At 40.9% G+C, this 20,691-nt stretch overlaps 1 protein-coding gene across 1 annotated transcript; it reads left to right on the top strand.

Moving 5' to 3' along the window:
• The first annotated feature begins 3,455 nt into the window (after positions 1–3,455).
• Positions 3,456–20,368, top strand: MTCH2 (mitochondrial carrier 2). The gene is made up of 13 exons (XM_080931194.1): positions 3,456–3,615; positions 5,573–5,657; positions 5,790–5,896; positions 8,576–8,602; positions 8,813–8,875; positions 10,361–10,418; positions 10,870–10,921; positions 12,202–12,261; positions 13,881–13,974; positions 14,830–14,877; positions 15,744–15,811; positions 18,392–18,467; positions 20,160–20,368. The coding sequence occupies exons 1-13, from the start codon at positions 3,529–3,531 to the stop codon at positions 20,244–20,246; spliced, it is 912 nt and encodes a 303-aa protein (XP_080787320.1). The 5' UTR covers positions 3,456–3,528; the 3' UTR covers positions 20,247–20,368.
• Positions 20,369–20,691: the final 323 nt, after the last annotated feature.

Genomic DNA, 20,691 nt, shown 5'->3' on the forward strand with positions numbered 1-20,691 from the left:
AGAAAAGAAAGAGAGAGGGAAGAGAGTGGAAAAGATCTTATTAATTGTATATGTGTGTTCTTGGGCATGCTATTGTACTAGTATGGAAGTCAGAAGATAATTTCCATCGTGGGTTCTGGGGGTTTAAAATCAGGTCACCAGGTTTGTACAGTAAATTATTGTACCTGCTGAGTCATCTTGTTGGCCCAGAAAAGATTATTTTTCCCTGCCTGATGATCATATGCCTTTAGTTTTATAAAATATGTTTTTTTTCTGTGTAGCCCTGGCTGCCCTTGACTCAATCTGTCAAACACGCTGGCCTCAAACTCACAGATATCCACCTGCCTCTGCCTCCCAAGTGCTGAGATTAAAGGTTTGTGCCACCATTCAGGGACATATGCCTATGTTTTTGTATTAGCACTCTAGTGTTACTTTGGAGCAACTGTGCTATTCTGAATCAGACAGTTTGGGTAGGCTTTGCAGCATAATGTATAATTCATTCCAGCTTTGAGGGAAAGCATGTGGCCCATGCTCAGACTGACTTGCAGAACCCATCCTGGGTCACAAGAGTACCTCTGAGCAGTGTGCACACTTCATCCCAAATGTTTGTTTGTTAAGCTCCAAATATGCTTGTTAAAACTTCTGGATTGAGAAAGATGGTTTTGGTCCTAGAACTGTGACACTGTAAGGTAGGAGGTAAAACAGAACTCTTTAATGTGACATCCTATTTAAGAATGAAGCCTGCAAGTAGAGGCATTAACTTATCATCTCGTAAGACCCTGGATGCAGCCTGTGGCCAGACTACTATAAATCAACATATTTTCTTCCTCCCAACCAGTTTAGATGGTTGCACTGATAAAGTCCTAATTAAGTCAATATATAATAAAATTCACAGACTTGGTGGGTAAGGTGCTCTGTGGTATACGTTGGCCTTTTCTCGTTGCCATGAGCACTCTGAGAGGTGCCAGCAGCATGGAAATGAGTGGACACTCACTCACTCCTCAGTGAGTGCTCTGGGCTTCCACGGAGCCAGTTTGCCAACAAATATGTGTGAGTACCTGGCACTGTTATACAAGAATGGTTCCAAACCACAGAAAACATCAGCACTGGTCAAATGTGGCAGCTGAGACAGGAAGAGTTCTCTCTTCTCCAGGTTGCCTGGTCTATCTAGCAAGTTTAGACCAGCCACAGCGACACAGTGACACCATGTTAAAAAAGAAAGAGGATAGAGGGAAGGAGGAAGAAAAAGAAGCACACAACAACAAAATGAGGAAAACCACATGCTCTTGTACCTCATTGTCTTGTAATTACGGATAAGGAAAAAAAAAAACAATTTTAAAGTAACACAGCAAATTGAAAGAGACATAAAGATGAAAGGGGCTGCCATGCCATTGCTAAAATTTATCAGAGTGAACCAGTGAATTTTTTTTTAATCACAGCTCCAGAACCAAGAAGCTAAATGGCTTAACCCAGATCACCTAGGAAGTGGTAAAATCAGAACTGAAAAATGAAACTTTGACCTCTTCCAGGTTAGACTGCCCCAGCCCAGGAGTGTAGCTGATAAGCCCTCATTTTTCTTGGGCTCTGTTAATTGCCTCTGGGGAGTTTTGACATTACTTACCAGCCCCTCTTTTCTTGCCTGTGCACTGTTCTGGTTCTCTCTCCCTTCCTACCCACCTTTAACTTTTCTTCTCCTCTTAGTTTGAATATGAGTTACTAAACAACCCATCTTGGGGTCACCACACTGAACTCTTGTCAGGAATTGTATCTTTACGAATGGCCTATTTGAATTGTGCTCTTCTCTTGCTCATGATTCTGACTTCAGTTCCCTTCAGTCTTCCCAAAACTTCATGAGTAGCTTTTGTCAAGAATCATTAAAAACGTTGTGGCACATCCTCAGTTGCCCAACCCTTCTGCTCTGTGATACTCTGAGCTTCTCATTGCTCATAGGCAAATAGGACAGAATCTTTTTTTTCTCACCACCGATGCACAAATACCCTTCCTAATGACCTTGGTGTTCCTAATTCATGTTGGAAACAATCCGTGTTTAATGAAGAGCAACTTGTAATTTATTAGAGTAAAAAGCTACCATTTTGCTATACATTTTGATGTGTATGCCAGGTTATGTCCATCTTACTTTGAGATATGATGTTTTGAAGTGGATATTTCTATACTCATTTGCCTAAAAGTTTTGAAGAGTTGGGATGACCAAGTAAGGTCACACAGTAACTGGTAGAGGTAGACTTTGGATCAGGTCCATTGGACTTCAAAACCCATGTGTCCGACCTACCAGTTGCCTCCCAAGATCATCAGCTAGTTCTGAGCGAATAGAAGGCAATATTAAACTCAATATATAGTTTCACTTAATGTTCACAATAACACCCTGATGGGGTTAACTGTGTTATTCATATATTTAGGATACAAACAGTGAAAAAATGTAAAAAGGAAAGTGACACATGGAGGCAAAAGGAAAGCCAGATTCCAAACTCTGTTCTTTTCTCAGTTCTTCCTTCTCTGCACTAAGTGTTGTCTGGTACAGAACAAGGGAACAAGAGCTGGAGCAATGCCTTTTCTCCATTTTGCCTCTAAAAGCCGGTATAGCCCGATTGACACTGAATTATTTGTTCGTCTGTGTAACAAATCTTGAGCACTGGTACGTGCCAGGCACTGGGGAAAAAATATGTACAAAGGCCATCTCGGTTCCTGAACCCAGAGTTGACACTCTCAACTGGCGAAGACAATTTCCCAATGTTAGGTGTTACAAGGCAACGGGTAGGAAATACGGATAAAATTAATTTCGAGTAGTCAAGAGAAGACATAAAAAAAATTTGACAGCATCTCACCAAATGATACTGGTTTATCTGGTATACAGTTTGTAAACCAGATTAGCCTTGAACTCACATATCCACCCACCTCTGCCTCCCAAATGACGGATTAAGGGCCTGCGCCACCCATCTGACTCTGAGGGGACACATTTTCTTGCTGTTGCTTTTTATTTCCAGTATTGAGGATTGAAATCAAGGATGTTGGGAAGTGCTCTACCACTGAGCTAGTGGTAAATGCAAAAGGAAAAACCTGCAGAATTCATCCTTTAGCCAGACAGGATCATTAGACAGGACAACTCTAACGGAAACACTCATTGAACTTTATGTCGCCAAAGCCCTAGAGAGGATAGAAATATAACTCAGTTCTCCCAGTTGTTAGTTCTCTGACCTTGCCTTTGCCCTCAGGGTCACCCCGCCGCCACCACCTCACTACTATCCCCTCCCTACTACTTCCGGACACTTCCGGCTTGCGCAGGCGCAAGAGAAATCGCCTTTCGTAGTGGCGCGAGGAGTCTGCACCCAGACGCATGTGCGTCCCGCCCAAAAGCCCCGCCCCAGGCGCCCCTCGCGAGCGCCTGCCGTTTCTTTGGGCGGGCCAGTAGGCGGGGCCTAGGCGGGCGGCGCGCCGCGGGCGGGCCAGTGAAGCCGGCGCCCCCGACACGTGATCTGGAACCGGCTGTGTCGCTTGGTGACTCCGTCTGTCCGTCCGTCCGCGGGTGCCATCATGGCGGACGCGGCCAGTCAGGTGCTCCTGGGCTCCGGTCTCACCATCCTGTCCCAGCCGCTCATGTACGTGAAAGTGCTCATCCAGGTATGAGTCGTCGCCCCTTCCTTCCCCGCCGGCGTCCTGTCAGGTCGCCACCGCCCTCTGCGCCTGTGGGTCGGCTCTGCGTCCCAGGCCTTCGCCCTCTGGAGATGCTGCCCTTCTCTCTCGTCAGGAACAACTTACACGGCCTCGCGGCCCCTCTCGGACACATCCCGAGGTCGCCCCGGGCAGGCCCGCTCCCTTTCCGCAGCCAACTGCCACCCTGGCCTTCCCTGCCCGGTGACTCTTCTCAACTTTGTTTTTCCTCCCCTGTTCCAGTCGGGTTGCCACCTAAGGGCTTCACAACCCCCTTCCTTGTCGCCCCTCCGGTATTGGCATTCACACCTCGGCCGCTCCTTCTCGGCGAAGTATCTCTAACCCGAGACGTGAAATGACTCATCTAAGAACAAATTTGAAATTCTGGGAAAGCTAACATCTTACTGTTTTTTGTTTTTATTCGGCTTTTCTATTTTGCTGTTTCTACTTCGATTCGCGTTCAGAGATTTTAACACCAGATACCCGGATATAAACAAGGAACACATTGAGAAGTGATATTGAAGTCAGATTTCCTAAGAATCCATTGAACGATTTCACAGTAGCCCATGTGGTTCATAACAATGGAAAACACGTTGGTCAGAGCTAGAAATCAGTTCTTTTTAAACACTTTAGCTGATTTAAACCCCCCCAGATGTCTCTCTTGCCTCCCTTTGAAATCTTTCCAGTCTGCTATAAAATATTTCTAAAGTGGTCGTTTATATTCATGGGTAAGGAGGCCTACTTTTAGCTGGTGATAGTATTTTCAATTGCTTTTCTAACTTTCCCTGTGATGAACAGGCCATTTTTAAGCATTTATTAAGTGTTGACATACCGCATGCATTGTGTCCTGGAAAGACGCAGGCTTTAGAATCCCTGTCCTCAATGTCTACCATTCTGAAAAAAAAGAAAAGCAAAACTCTGGAGTGGACCTCATTTTTTAATTGTTATTCATACAAATTGCCAAATTGACTAATATAAGTCAGACTTTAGTGTAGACGTTGAAACACAGAAAGTAAAGTCTGTCTAAAACAGAATTGACAGTATTTTGCAGAACATGTATGAACCCACTAAATAGTTCTCAAAGGACAGTGTTTTTAGTGATGTTCAGTGTTCTTGCCTCAACAATTCAATATCCTAAATTCTCATTTCACAATATCCTGTGTGTTGCCAAGTATCTCAGGAGGTTGATGAAATTCCCAAATACTGTTTTAAAAGTTGCATGGCAGCACTTTCAGTGAGTTCAGAAGGGGAGTTTTAGCACAGATGGAGGCATGCAACAACAGAGCACAAACTACCCTGTATTGTTATCTCAAGATTCCCTTTGGCACTATAATCCCCGAATACACTGTACAAATAAAATGGCAATCATTAATTTTTATGACTTTCTATATATTGCTAATGAGTCTTACATTTAATGTGGACCTAACTTGTAATTATTTTTATAAGTGAATTACCCAGATGTATGCATTTGCCTTTGTTGTCTAGCCATCTAGGTAGGCATTTGATGCTGGTTCAGTAAATATTTTATTTTGTTTTAATATGAAAAATGTTGTAAAAAATATTTGTCAGCCTTATCGGTAAACTAGGCTTTCATTGTTAGCGATCAGTTTAATAATCTATAATTAGTTCCGTGGTTTACTTTATAGACTCAACTCAAAGGGCAAATTGGAGTTTATTGAACCCAGTCTTAATCTAACAATCAGAACAAAAGACTGATAAAGATGATACTTCATCAGCGACTTAAAGAACATAAACTGCATTGGGGCTAAGGAGGCAGCTTGCTGACACTGAGCATAGGACAGGCATAGAGCCCATTTCAGCATCAAACATAAACAAAGTTGAGCCAGATTTCCTTTTTTCAAGACCTTGCCACCGAAGTATTTCTGTGTGTTGCTTAATGTTTTGAAATGTTCCTTTGTTTTTAAAGGTGGGATATGAGCCTCTTCCTCCAACAATAGGACGAAATATTTTTGGGCGACAAGTATGTCAGCTTCCTGGCCTCTTTAGCTATGGTAGGTGCCTTTGATTTATCTGGAATGGTTGACAATGAAGGCTAGAGTTACTAAAAGAAAATACATAGAAGGCATGCTGCCTTGTAACCATATTTTTGGACTAGAACCTAAATCTCTGACTTGTGTTCTTAGCTCAGCACATTGCAAGCATCGATGGCAGGCGTGGGTTGTTCACAGGCTTAACTCCAAGACTATGTTCAGGAGTCCTTGGAACTGTGGTCCATGGTAAAGTTTTACAGGTAAGAGGAAATCAATTAATGTTCTCATACGTTTTGGCTACCTTTTATGCACAGTTTATTCTGCTATAAAGAGCAATTTGAAAGTAGAACCCTGGCATGGCATCTCTTTCTCTTGAAAGCCATTTTCTCTTTATTGATTAGCTGAAGGATTGAAGACAGGATTTTTCTGTGAAGCATAGACTGTCCTCAGTCTTGCTTAAGTAACCTGGGCTGGCCTTGAATTTGATTTACCTTCTGACTGCAAAAATTACAAGTGCGTGCCCACATGCTGGTCTTGAAAATTTTTTCTTGGGCTGGAGAAATGGCTCAGCAGTTAAGAGCACTGACTACTCTTCCAGAGGTCCTGAGTTCAATTCCCAGCAACCACATGGTGGCTCATAACCATCTGTACTGAGATCTGATGCCCTCTTCTGGTGTGTCTGAACACAGCCGCAGTGTACTCATAAAATAAATAAACAAATCTTTTTTTTTTTTCTTTTTTTTTTTTTAATTAAGAAAAAGAAAAGTTTTTCATGAAATACCTACTTTTCCCCAAGAAACAGGAAATTTGAGCAGGTTGAAGTAATTGACCTTTTTCCTTTAAAATGGATTCTGAGAAGAAATTGGTTCCATTCACCTGTACAGTTTGTTATTTTTAAACTTCTTTTTGTTTGTTTATTAATTTATTGCAGAGGAAGAAAGCTAACTAAAACATACTTTTTCTGGAGTGATTTTTTTTAATTTCTAATATTAGCTTAGTGACACATTTTCTATAGGTACTGTGAAGAAGCAAGAGCTGCTGCTGTGCATAATGGTATATGCTTGGAATCCTAGCATTTAAGGGATGGGGGAGGGGGATCAGGAATTCAAGGCCTATTCAAGTTTAAAGTTTAAAAAAATAAAACTGATGGGTGCAGGTAGTAAAATGTTCTTGGAAGGCTCAATTCCAGGGTTCCATGCTACAGTGGAGTACGGTCTGAGCCCTTAGCCCTCTCCAGCTTCCTCCGATTACACACACCTTGCCATATGCTGGCTCTCTAGTCCTGGTGCCAGCTGCTGGAGATTGGTGGCATGGAGAGTCGGCATGGCAAGAAAAGTGGCCTTAGGTACATTTTGCAGCTGGCCATGGCCTCCTGTAGCTTCTGCCAGGTGGTGGTCCCATTTGACTTAGTTTACGTCCAAGCACTCAAAATGTGAAATGCTGTAGTTCCTAGTCAGCCTGGCCTGTGCATAGCATGCTTCTACCCACCTGGGCTCAGATACTGGTTTGCAGAAGGGTGTTGGGCACCCTTCTTAGAGTACCTGAAGCTGAAGGAGCTGTAGATGCTATTGTTTGTCCACATTGTGAAAGGTACTTTATGGGTTATGAACATTTCTAGAGATTTTATGGCCCAGCTGAAGTGAGCAATTCCTGAGTTCTGTTTGACCACCGTTGTAATTTTTATTAGACTTCAAGCATCCTAAAGGCCTTCCTTTAGGCCTGGCTTCACCAGAACCATAGTTAGCATTTCATCACTTTGTGCCCTGTTGCCTGTACAGAAGGCAACTACTCATGTGACATTCTAGGTCCTTATGACAAAAACCTAGCTTGAAGGTGCTGCGCTATCTGAGGTCCCCTGGACACACACACATGTAGGTAGCAGTTGGCTTGGGAGACATCTGTAGACCCAGATGTTCAAAGAAACCTGGCTGTGGACAGAAGGGAAGCAGTAGGCTATAGGATGTTTTCAAAACAGTCTGAAGGAAAAAACATACCCTTGGCTTCTTGAGCCTTTTGCCCACTCTTACAGGCATGCCCCGTGAGTCTTATGCATTCTCATATTCTGCCTAAAACAGATAAAGCATTATTGCCTACTGTAATCCCTAAGCTACAGCCAGCTGGGAGGGAGGGCCCTAGAATGGTCAGCATCATTGACTGTCAGGTGTCTGTGTTGTACAAGCCTAGGGGCTAAGGAGACTTCTGGGGGGGGGGGCAGTTAAAACAGTGTTTCTCTGTGGCTGGCCTGGAGCTACGTAGACGCGGCTAGCCTTTGATTCACAGATATCCTCTTCCTTTTGCCTCCTGAATGCTAGAATTAAAGGTGTATGCCACTGCATCCAACAGTAATTCTTTTCTTTCTTTTTTAAGTGTTACCTGTTTTTTGTTTTGTTTTGTTTTGTTTTGTTTTGTTTTGTTTTGTTTTGTTTTTAAATCTGGTAAGACTAGAAAATGAAGCACAGGATGGTCTAGCAAGCCTGTAAGCTCAGCACTTTGCAGGTAGAGGCAAGGGTAAAAAGTTCAAGGTCATTATTGGCTACAGGGCCTGTCTCAAAAAAGGAGTGAAAGAGAAAAACACAAAGAAAATAATAAAGGTAACTATCATCTACTAGGCAGTGTTGTCTGGCACATGCAAAGACCTGGATTCCATCCCAGTACTTGGGAGGTAGAAGTAGAAGCATCAGAGGTTTGAGGCCATTCCTGACTTCTTTAGAGGTTAAAGTTAGCCTAGATTACATGAAGCCCTAGCAAAACAGACAACAAAACAAAGCAGGCATAGTGTAGCAATAATACCGCCTTAGAGATTAGTCCAGTTGATTGCCGTGGAGTAAAGATTAGGAGTTTTGCAGAAGAAAATCAATGCTTCTCACTTTCTGTCAATACCTTCTGTAACTGAACACTCTAATAGCTCTAATTATCCTTCATTTCTGTGTCTTCTGTAGTATTACCAGGAGTCCGAGAAACCAGAGGTATGTTGAAGCTTTCTGGGTGAACCCCTGTCTCTGGCAAATTCCTGCTGCTTGAACCTCCCTAGGGAAAAGCCAAGGCTTTTCTTTCCTCCTAATCTCAGTTGCGTGTTATCTTATGGGGTGGCTGTAAGGAAAAGATGACGGGGCATCTTTGTTTGAAGACTTCTATTTAAAACCATTGAGATTTCTGTCTTTGCTTTTGATTTCCAGGAGTTAGGATCTATAAATGTACAAAAAGAAGGTTCATCCTCCTTTGACCGAGTTATCAAAGAGGTAAGAGATTAATTTATCCCATGTGATTGAACCAGGATTATGCATCCTGTGCTTTCCAAGTGGGGAAAAAAATGTTCAGTTTAAATTGAGTTTCCTGTCTGCTAACCCAAAAGAAGAGCCTGGCCTGCTGTTGGGAACAGGTGCTACTCTGTTGTTAAGGCTGAAGCAATTTTTACATTTATTCTTTTTATGTGTGGGGTTATTTTGTCTATTTGTATGCCTGCCTGGTACCTGCAGAGGCCAGAAGAGTATTTCTTAGACCTGGAACTACAGAGAGTTGAGAACTACTGTGGGTAGTACTAGGAGTACTAGGAGCCAACCTGGGCCCTTTGGAAGAACACCCAGGAATCTCTAGCCCCTAATTTAATTCTTTTGTTATTTATTACTTATTTGATAGTCTTGTAGTCCAAGTGGCCCTGAAATCAACAATCCTCCTTCCTCAGCTCTCCTCTCCTCAGTGTGAAATTGCAGGAATATACCATCATGTCCAGCTTTGAAAGTCTTCTAGAATGTTGAAAATAGGTAGCAAGCTAATTTTTTCATTTTTTATCTTTTAGTTATTTTATTGAGACAGGTTCTCATTATGTAGCCCTGGCTGGCCTGGAACTTTATATAGATATGGCTGTCCTCAAACTCAGACCCACCTGCCTCTGTGGGTGCGCCATACCCAGCACACAGAAACTTTGTATGTTGGCTCTTATTTGTCCAGAGATGCTTTTGTGGTATTACTCTACAGCTGAAATGTCACTTGTCTGTTTTCCCCATGCTTGGCTTCAGAACTACTCTAAGGCTGGAAACGTAGCTTAACTTAGAGCATTTCCTAGACTGAAAAGATAACTTACAATAGAAGCTCTGAGGCTCCACACTTGCAGAATTGGTGTCCTTAAGATGTTGGCATATATCTAAAGCCTAACATCTCTCTAGTGTAGATAGCAACTTCTTTGAAACCTTTCATTGTGAGATAAAGTAAATAATCCGAATTCATGCTTTATCTAGACCTGATGCCTCGGGCCTGTAATCCCAGTTACTTTGGGAGGTTGAAGCAGGATGAGTAGAACTTTGGGGCCTGCTTGTGTTACAGAGTACACTCAAAGCCAGCCTAAACATTGAGACAGACTGCATGAAGAAAGTAGAAAGGGGGCCAGGAATATAGCTTGTTAGCATGGGTGAGGCCCTGATTCAGTTCCTACTACTGCTGAATGAATGAATGACTCCAACTCTGGTAAGTCTATTCATGCTGGTAACCCTCTCTGTTTCTTTGGGTGTGTGTGTGTGTTTGCATTTGTTTTCTGATGTTTTTGACTTGTGTATAGAATTGGGGAAAACAGGTTGAAATTCATGAGAGGTGTAATGAAATGGCAAAACATGACTTTAATTTCCTGACTCCCAAACTGGAAAGCTTCAGTGCCTAGTCCTTTGCCCTGTACTGTTTATAGGAATAGGAGCAGCATTTACTTAAATTTCAGACGTGTGCTTTGTTTCTAGACAACTCGAGAGATGATTGCTCGCTCTGCTGCTACCCTCATCACACATCCCTTCCACGGTATGTTTGCAGTTGATGGTGTAAAGTAATCTCACTTCTTTATTGTATAGTTTGATCTTTCTTGGACATTTAGAGAGCTTTGTGTGGGCATTGACTGGAGGGCTCTGCCTTCATGTTCTTGGTTCACCTGCATCACCATCTTTTTTCAGATAGTGTCCTTAGAATAAAAACAAAACAAAACTGTAAGGTTATCAAAATAAGTCTCAACATAGTTGGTGTGATTTTTATTTTAGTTAAAAAAGAATTTGTTTTCCATTTATTTTGGCAGAGGAAGGGACAGGCCTTCCACAGCATATGTGAGGAATATATTGGGAATATATATTGGGAATCCATTTTCTTTTTCTGGTACATTGCTTCTGAGGATCAAATTCAGGTTGTAGGGCTTGTCAGCAAGCATCTTTACCAGCTATGTTGCCTTACTGACTCAAATAGTCTATTCTCTGTTCTACAGTGATCACTCTGAGGTCCATGGTACAGTTTATTGGCAGAGAGTCTAAGTACTGGTAAGTGTTTGGGGTTTGTTTTTCTTTATTATGTGCGCACCTGCTTGCCTATATGTGAACCAAATGCATTCAGTATCCATGAAGGCCAGAAGAGGTGTCAAGATACCCTGGAACTATAGTTAGAAACAGCTGTGAGCCCCCATTTAGGTTCTGGGAACTGAACCAGAACCTTTAAGAGAAACAAGTGCTCTTAGGCACCAAGCATCTTTTCAGCCTGTTCTGTTTTTAACTACTCAGAAAGTTTGCTAAAGCAAAAAGAAAGCATTACTACTTTATTTTTTTAAGGTTCTTCAGTATTTACAGTACAAATTCACACTGTTGTATTATTTTAACTGTACCAAAAGCAATAAAATATGAGAAAATAGGTCTAGGCTAAGTTAGGATCCTGCCCAAGGACCACAGACTACAAGGTAGGGCCACTGAAGCCAAATGCCTTCTGAACTGTGTATAACACACTCTGCATAGTCAGCCAGTGTCTCTGTCTGTATGTCTCTCTATACACACCCTACTAGTCAATCATATTCCCCCTCCCTCCCTCTCTCTCTCTCTCATTTATTTATTAGTTTTTTTTTGTTTTGTTTTGTTTTTGTTTTGTTTTGTTTTTTTTAAAGACAGGGTTTCTTTGTAGCCCTGGATGTACTGGAATTCACTTGATAGACCAAGCTAGCCTCAATTTTACAGAGATCCAGCTGTCTCTGCCCCCCAAGTGCTGAGATTCAAGGTGTGCCACCACCTCCTGGCTATCCCTTCGAAGTTAATTGTTTAACCTTTTTTTTAATGTGTTGGATGTTTTACTTACTTGCATGTCTACACCTCATGCATGTCTGATGCACATAGAGGTCAGAAGAGAACATCAGATCCCTTGAGACCTGAGTTTCAGAGGATTGTGAGCTACCCTGTGGATCCTGGGAATTGAAGCTAGGTCTCTGGAAGAGAAGCCAGTGCTCTTAACCACTGAACCATCTCACTAGCCCTAATAGCTTCATTTTTTTTTAAAATGGAATTTAACCACTTTACAAGACTCAACCAGTGCTAAAAAATTGTGAGGAAAGGGAGTCATGAAATTGGTTTTGTCAAAAGCAGTTATTAACTAGGTGTTGTGAGGTATACCTATGGCCACTCTGGAAGCTGCAGACAGGAGCTGAGGTCAGCCTCTACTTGATGAATTTAGGCCGGCTTGGGCTCTATGTGGCCCTGTTGGGTGGGTGGTGAGGTGGTTATTGAACCCCTTCCAATAGCTCAAGTGATCTTAATGCCCTTCACCTTTTATCATTGCCTAGCGGACTGTGTGACTCCATAGTAACCATCTACCGGGAAGAAGGCATCGTAGGATTTTTTGCGTGAGTAAATGTTAGGTTTGCCTGTAAATGGTTTTTGTGTCAGTAGGAAAGCTTTCTTTTTAAAAAGGCAATGGGTCTTTGTTTAATTTGTGGGAAAAATGTTCTCTCAGGGTTTAACAGACATCTACTGACTTAAATTTCTCATTTTAATGATCCTATACCTCCGTTTTTTTTCTAGCTGTTTTATATGTTTAAAATAAGGTTTTGTTTTTTTGTTCTTTTTTAAAAGCACTGTCTTTGATAGCTCACAGTTTGACTGACCTCAAACTAGATGAGGATGACTTGAACTCCTGTTTCTTCTGCACCTCTGTGTGTGCATGTGTGAAAGTCAGTTTTCTCTTTCCATGTATGGGTTCCAGAAATTGAATTTGGGTTGACAGGCATGGTGATAAGAGCCTTAATCTGCTGAGCCCTTGGAGCAGGCCTTGCTTTTTTTGTTTGTTATATTTTGTTTTTGAGGTAGTATCTTAAACTCACAGAGATCTACCTGTCTCTGCCTCTCAAGTGCTAGGATTAAAGTTATTCAATACCATGTCTAATATCTTTGCTTTTTTAGTAAATATCTGACGTTCATACCTTTATAATAAATTTTTACGATACAATTAGTATAAAGAAAAAATAATTTAAAGATTTATTTAATCAGACACACCAGAAGAGGGTGTCAGATCTCATTACAGATGGCTGTGAGCCACCATGTAGTTGCTGGGATTTGAACTCGGGACCTCTGGAAGAGCAGTCAGTACTCTTAACCACTGAGCAATCTTCCCAACCCACTAATTTTTTAAAAATGGAGAAGTTATAACAGGTATTTTTATTACACTAGGAGAATAAGTTTCTGCAAAGCTTGACTTTGGAATAGCTTAAACTACTCTACTTGACTAACAAAAATTTATTATGGGCAATTATTTGTCCTTTTTTGATTGATTGATTGATTGATTGATTGATTGATTGATACTAGAAATTAAACACAGGTCTTTGCACCTGCTCTACCTCTGAGCAATACTATTAGCTCCAGATTTCTTTTCCTTTTTTTTTTTTTTTTAATTGCTATTTTATGTGTATGGGTTTTTTTGTTTGTTTGTTTGTTTGTTTTAAGGCATAGTCTCGTATGTTCCAGGCCTTGAACTGGCTGCATAGCAGAAAATTGCCTTGAACTCCTTCATGCTCCTCCTGCCTCCATCTACTGAGTGCTAAATTAGAGATGTGGGTCTCTACACCCCATTTGAACAGTATGGGGGGGGTGTCAAGCTTAGGGCCTCATGCTTTAAGCACTCTTATCAACTGAGCTACATACTTCTCTAGCCTATGGAAACACCTTTTTGCTATCTCTGTGTTTGGATCATTCTCACTTGACTTTTTTTCCTCATCTTTTGCCCTGCCAAATTTGAGTATCAAATAGTTTAGTATAACCATGTTAAATTTCTTCTTCAAAGCACCTTGCCAATCTTTGACCTTCCTTATTATGGCTATTAATAGTAAAGTGAGACGTTGGCTGTAGTCAGAGGGTTATAACTGACCTATATTTTTTAAAGTGGGAATAAAAGTCTTAGATTATGAGAAGTGTTCATACTAAGTAGACTGTTTGATCATAATTTTTTGTTTACTGTGTCTTCATGTAGGGGTCTCATTCCTCGCCTCCTAGGTGACATCATTTCTTTGTGGCTGTGTAACTCACTGGCTTATCTCATCAATACCTATGCACTGGACAGTGGGGTAGGTTATGTCCTTGGTAAGATATGCTGGTGGGGACTTCCTTTGTATTCACTGGCAGCCATTTTAGCTGTAAGAAAGATGGTAGTTTGTTATGTGCCAGACATAACATAATATGGTAAAAACTATTGAGTTTTTAAAGGCTGATGGAATGGCCATGCTATTTTTATAGAAGGATACACCTACAGTTTAACTGAGTGGTGCTCATGGATCTATCCCTGGTGTTGTAAGGGCTTCATGTTTTTTTCTTCTGATACCTAACTTTAGAGCACACAAGACAGAGAATAGATGTTTGGTGTTATTGGAGTATTGAAGGGGCTCCTAGAAATCTCAGCCTGAGAGTTTGAGGGTCTGAGTTATCTCTTGTGTATAGTGTAAACAAGACCTCCCACAGGCTTTTTTCCATGGTGTGGAACCTGTTACCTACCCATCACAATTTTATTCTGTTTTTCAAATATTGAGGCAAGTATATTTCTTCCTAATCCATCATAGTGTGATAAGAATTTGTCAGTATTGATTGATGAGGACAGTCCATTTGGAAATCTTTTGATAGGGTTTCAGTATGTCAGTCATCTTGATTGGCAGTGTTTTGTTGAGGTGAGGTCTCACTATGCAGCTTGGCTGACCTGAACTTGCATCTGTCTTTCAAGTGCTGGGTATAAGGCATGCACCATTTGCCTGGCCTTGACTGCCACTTTTATATTCATCATAGCTGTTTTGTTTTTATTCTTAAACTTCATCTTCATACTATCAGGCTGACCATGTAGAAATACAATCTATTAGTGTACTTATGAGTTTTAACTTACTGTCTGATTTGTGTATGATTCATCCTGACAGAGGTTTTTTTCTCTGTTTTAGGTCTCTACCATGAATGAAATGAAAAGTTACTCCCAAGCTGTCACAGGAGTGAGTTTCTTAATTTTCTAGGAACAGTTGTTTGTTTTTGTTTTTCTTATAAGTCTAACCTGTTGGATGACTGTTTTAATGCTGCTAGATGTCACCCTGGGAATGTCCATCTAATGCACTACTCTTTGTCAACGGTAATAATACAGTTGCTTCCTCACAGCAGCATCTACCCCAAGTAGTTTTTGTGTTGTTCAGCTTTCATGGCAAAGTAGGAACAGCGGCACATTGTATCTTTCACATTGCACTTACAGAACTGCACCCTTTATACTCACACGTTTATTTTGTGTTGTGAGAGCCAAGGCATGCATGTGGAGGTAAGAGGACTTTGGGGAATCAGTTCTCCGTCCACTGTGTTGGTTCTGAGGATTAAACTCAGATCATCAGTGGTGCAACAAGTACTTTCCTTGTAACTCTGAGCCATCCTATCTGCCTTGGAAAACTTTGTCAGCCTCCCATGTAGTGAGATGGCCAGCGCCCATCATCACACCAGCCAAAAGTGGGCTTCTAAGGCACTTCCTAGGCCGCTGTCTTTGAGAAGATGCTCGTATTTTCTTCAGGGTACTTTGAAGCATTTTATTTGTATTGATTTAAGACTCTTTCTCTTCAATAAGTAGTTTGCTTTTATTCGAATGAGACCCCAATCCTAGGATAAGAATCTCCTGGCAATTTGGCAAATGTTAGATTAGAAATATGTTGGGGCAAAAGAGGTACCTCTACTGAAACCACGTAAAAGCATTCGAGGTTGCTGAGGATGCAAGACTGCTGTCCGAATACTGGAGCATTATAGCACTAGGCCTTTGAGGAAAGGAGAATGACGAGGTTGACTGAGAATGCTGTAGTAACTCGGCTGTCTTCCTGTGTTGCAGTTCTTTGCCAGTATGTTGACATATCCCTTTGTGCTTGTATCTAATCTTATGGCTGTCAACAACTGTGGGTAAGTACTTTGGGATTTTTGCTTTTTTGGTTGGTACTTGTACATGTTAGCATATGAAAGCTAGAAGTTAATGTATTGGGGCTGGAGAGCTGGCTCAATGGTTAAGAGCCCTGACTGCTCTTTCAAAGGTCCTGAGTTCAATTCTCAGCAACCACATGGTGTCTCAACCATCTGTAATGGGATCTGATGCCCTCTTCTGGTATCAGAAGACAGCTACAGTGTACTCATGTAAATAAAATAAATAAAAAAGAAGAAGAAGTTAATGTATTGGGTGTCTTTCACAGTGGTTGTCCTTTTTATTTACAAAGGCAGAGTGTGTCACCAGTTCAGGTAGTCTAATTATGCAGTTTGCCATGGGGATCCTCTGTCTACTAAGTGCAGAATATGGGGGCAGGGTTGTAGTATTCAGTCTTAACTATTGAGCAGGTACAGGGAATCCAAACTCTGATCCCAGGCCTTTCTTAGCAAGTGCTTTACCCAGTGATCCTTTTCTTGCATTTATTTTTGTATTCTTGGAGGACTGAAACCAAGTCTTCATGTGTGATAGACATATATACTCCTCTAGTTATTTGCAGCCCAAGCTTCCCTTCTTTGATTTTCCTTTTTGGTAAACTGTTCCCCCTTAAAACTGGAGTTATAGATGATTGTAAGCCATCATGTGGGTGCTGAGAATCGAAGCTGGGTCTTATGCTTATGCAAGAGTAGCAAGTGCTCTTAACTGACTTAGGATTTCTATAGCTGTGTAGAGATACCATGACTACAACAGTTTCTATAAAGAAAAACATTTAATTGGGGCTGGCTTACAATTTCAGAGGTTTAGTCCATTACCATGGAAGGAAGCTTGACAGCATGCAGGCAGACATGATGCTGGAGAAGGAGCTGAGAATTCTGCATCTAGATATTAAGGCAGCAGGAAAGAGACTGCTTAGGAAGGCCTAGCTTGATCTTATGGATACCTCAAAGCCTGCCCCTAGAAACCCACTTCTCCAGCAAGGTCACACCTCCTAATAGTGCCACTCTCTATGAGCCTATGGGGAACATTTTCTTTCAAACCACTACAGTTATTAATTATGTGTATGCATGCCTGTTTATGGGAGTTTGTGCAAATGAATGCAGGTGCCCAAGAAAGCCAGAAGGATGTTAGATTCCCTACAGCTGGAGGTGCAGGTGTTTGTAAGCCATCTGAAATGAGTGCTGGGAAATGAACTCAGGTCCTCTGGGAAAGCACACTAAGGCATCTCTCCATTCATCAGATTCTGTTTTTAAGCAGCTACTTCATATCTTTTTGGAGTATAGAAGCTATATGTAGAACTTATAAAGTGTGGATGCATGCACATCTGCACACATAGTCTATGTGTGTTGGGGGGGGGGCAGAGGTCAATTCCTCAGGTGCCATTCACCTTGGTATTTTATGATAAGTTCTTTCATTGGCTGGCCTAGAACTCTCGGATTCATCTAGGTTAGCTGGCCAGTGAGCCTCAGGGATTTGCCTGTCTCTACTTGTTCAGCCCTGGAATATTGTTAGAGAACACCGTTGATTTCCAATTTTCAGATGTTTAGTGGCTCAACCACATCAGCAGAAATGTTGCTTCTTGAATTAACTCATAACTCTGTTCTATAGTTAACCATGGTATCGTGTGCCTTAATCCTAGTTCTTGGGAGGTAGAGGCAGGAAGACCATATGATGATGAAAGCTAAACTTGAATGTATAGCAAGTTTAAGACCAAAATGTGCTACATGAGATACTGTGTCAGAAAAACAAAAATGGACCTAAACTGTTCTAATATCTGAGTTAATATGTCTTTTAGGCATGTTCCTTTTTTCAGAAGAAATTTACAAGAAATAGCTACATGGAATTATTAGTTCGTGTTTAACTGACAGTGTTGTTTTCAGATTTTTTGAGCAGCCATGTTTTAGCCTAGCACATACTTTAAAGTTAGTTAAATAGCTGGTCTTGGTATTGAGCGTCTTTAATCCTAATACTCAGTAGGCAGAAGCAAGTGTATCTGAGTTTGAGGCCAGCTAAGGTCAAGATCCTTGGCCTCTGGGACCCTCTTTGGACTTCAGGAAGGCGTATGTGCACAGACATTCATGCAGGCAAAACAACCGTACACATAATTTTTTAAAGAAGAATTGGTTATGGATTGTATTCAGGTAGGAGAGTGTAGTCAACAGTTATCTGTTATCATATCTGGATTCTTTACAAAAAAAAATTCATTTATAAATTCCTTTTCCCAGATGGTTAGTCATGTAGTTGTTCATTTATCAACTAATGGAAAATCTAATTATATCAAAAAATAAAACCAAATCATGATTCTGGCAAAGAATCCACTGGGAATTCGGGGTTGATAGAGATGGGAAGGAAATGAGAGCTGTGAGGAAAGAGCAGTAAACTACATCCTACACACGTGTGTGATTGTCAGATAACAGAACTAATGCAGTTTCTGTTTGTTGATTTGAAACATAACTATAGGATGGTTGATTGTTTTTCTGGTATAATTTGATTCATTAAAACTCTCAGGAAACCTATGCTGGAATTTTGAGAAAATATGTTGATGTAAATAATGTTTTTAATTTCAGGCTTGCTGGTGGATCTCCTCCTTACTCCCCAATATACACTTCTTGGATAGATTGCTGGTGCATGCTACAAAAAGCGGTACTTTTTTCTCTCATTTTGTTTTTGTTCTCTTAAGTTACCAGCTGGAATAAAGAAGTAAAATCCCTACATATTAACCACATATTAGCCATTTGAATGATAGGATGAAAGTTACAAATAGAATCCAGAAAGATAATTTTCCTAGTTATTTAAGTAATAGCCTAATTTCAAAACCTGATTTTCTCTTATTTTAGTGCTGGGGACTGAACCCAGGACCTCATACAGGCTGAGCACATGCTCTTTGCACTGAACTCAGCCCAGCAGACTTGTCTTTCTGTAACTCCCGAGAACTTATATATTGATATGAAGACTGAAAATAAGACATTATTTACTTGACAAAAGTTTGTCAAAGTGATAACCTACAAAACTAGTTGCTTGTTGGGGCTGGAGAGAAGGCCCAGTGGTTAAGAGCACTGGCTGCTCTTCCAGAGATCCTAAGTTCAACTCCCAGCAACCACATGGTGGCTCACAACCATCCGTAATTGGATCCATTGCCCTCTTCTGGTGTGTCTGAAGACAGCAGCCGCGTACTTACATATATAAAATAAATAAAAAAGAGCTAAAAAAAAAAAAAGAACTAGTTGCTTGCTTCCTGTTCTGTTAGTGGATGTGTTTGTCAAAACTATAGTTTATGGTTACTGCTGCGAGTTATATCATTGACCAAATATTTTTGATCAGTCTAGACAGTTTTAGTAGGCACTAAGATAAGGGATGGGTTGTCCACCAACTTTAGCATGGAACCACCTAAAATGGCCATCAGTTCACAGATGGTTTTGAGTGGCAAGCACTTTTAAAGGATTGCAGAGAAAGGATATAAAGAAGCTCTTTGTTGGGTTACTTTACAGAGCCCAGGAAAAGAGATGAGAAAGGCTTTGTTCACAGAACACAGGCTCTCCCAGACTAGACTCTGAATAGGTCCAGTTGTTACTATGGTTACTTGTGCTCACGGTTCATGCTAGCTGAATCCAAGCTAGAGTCTGTGAATGAGTTTAATACCATTGAAGTTGTGGGTTTCCTTCTGAGTTTTACACCCCTTCCTTATTTTAAATTGGTTTGGTGTTTTTATTATTTTGTTTTTGTTTTGTTTCCTGGAGTGCTAGGGATCAAACCCAGAGCCTTCCAAATAAGGCTCTGCTACAATGCTGCCTTTCCATGACTGTTTTTCAGTGTCTTTTTGTGGTGTTAGTCATTGAATTCAGGGTCTTGCACATGTATGGGAAACACTTCACCACTGAGCTACACCCCCAGCTCTTCTCCAGAGCAGACTTTGTTTTTATAAGATAGTTTCCTCCTGTGGTTCCCATTTCTAAGTAATGCCCTGTTGTAGGAGTAAAGAACATAGAAAATGGATTAAGTTGCCAGACAAACCATATCTGGGAAACCATTGTTCCTGTACATGCTTACAAAATCTGTGATATATCAGATAAAATGTTAAGCATTTTCCACAACTGTCTCAAAGTAGCCTTCGAAGATCTGTGTTACTCATATGTTATTCAAACAGTGTTTCATATATGAAGAAACTGGTATAAGAGGTACTTAATGAAAACTGTATAATACAGACTTACTGGTGGGTCCAGTCTTACTACAGTCATTTCAGTCCCATCTCCTAGAAACTTGTCCAGTTCTAAGTGCTGGTTTAGATTGTCTGTGTACATCTTCATGACTTTATTTCTGTTTTCTTTTCTTTTCCAGGGTAATATGAGCCGAGGAAACAGCTTGTTTTTCCGGAAGGTTCCTTCGGGGAAGACTTACTGTTGTGACCTGAGAATGTTAATTTGAAGATGTGGGGCAGGGACAGTGACATTTCTATAGTCCCAATGCACAGAATTATGGGAGAGAATGTTGATTTCTATACAGTGTGGCACGCTTTTTTAATAATCATTTAATCTTGGGAAAATGGAGGTGATGGTGTCTGCCTTTTTTGTTCTTTTTCCATTTGCCACTGGAGTTTTCCAGTAGTTATTTGAAGTGGGACATTTATTTCTCCAAATTCTTGTTTTAAACAGAAAACAGACGTATTTTCCTAAATAATAAGGAGGCTGTCATGTAGATTTGAGTCTCAGGTGAGGGCTTTGTCAAATGAAGAATAGAATCCCAGTAAAAAAAAGAACTAATTCTATAAGAGTTGATTAAAATATAAGAAAGCATACCATGTGGGAGTTTATGAATTACCTGAGTAGGTAGACACTGGAAAGTCAGCAGCAACCACTAGTCTACCTCCCGC

The sequence above is a fragment of the Micromys minutus genome (assembly GCF_963924665.1).
Source record: "Micromys minutus genome assembly, chromosome: 17".
Lineage (NCBI taxonomy): Eukaryota > Metazoa > Chordata > Mammalia > Rodentia > Muridae > Micromys > Micromys minutus.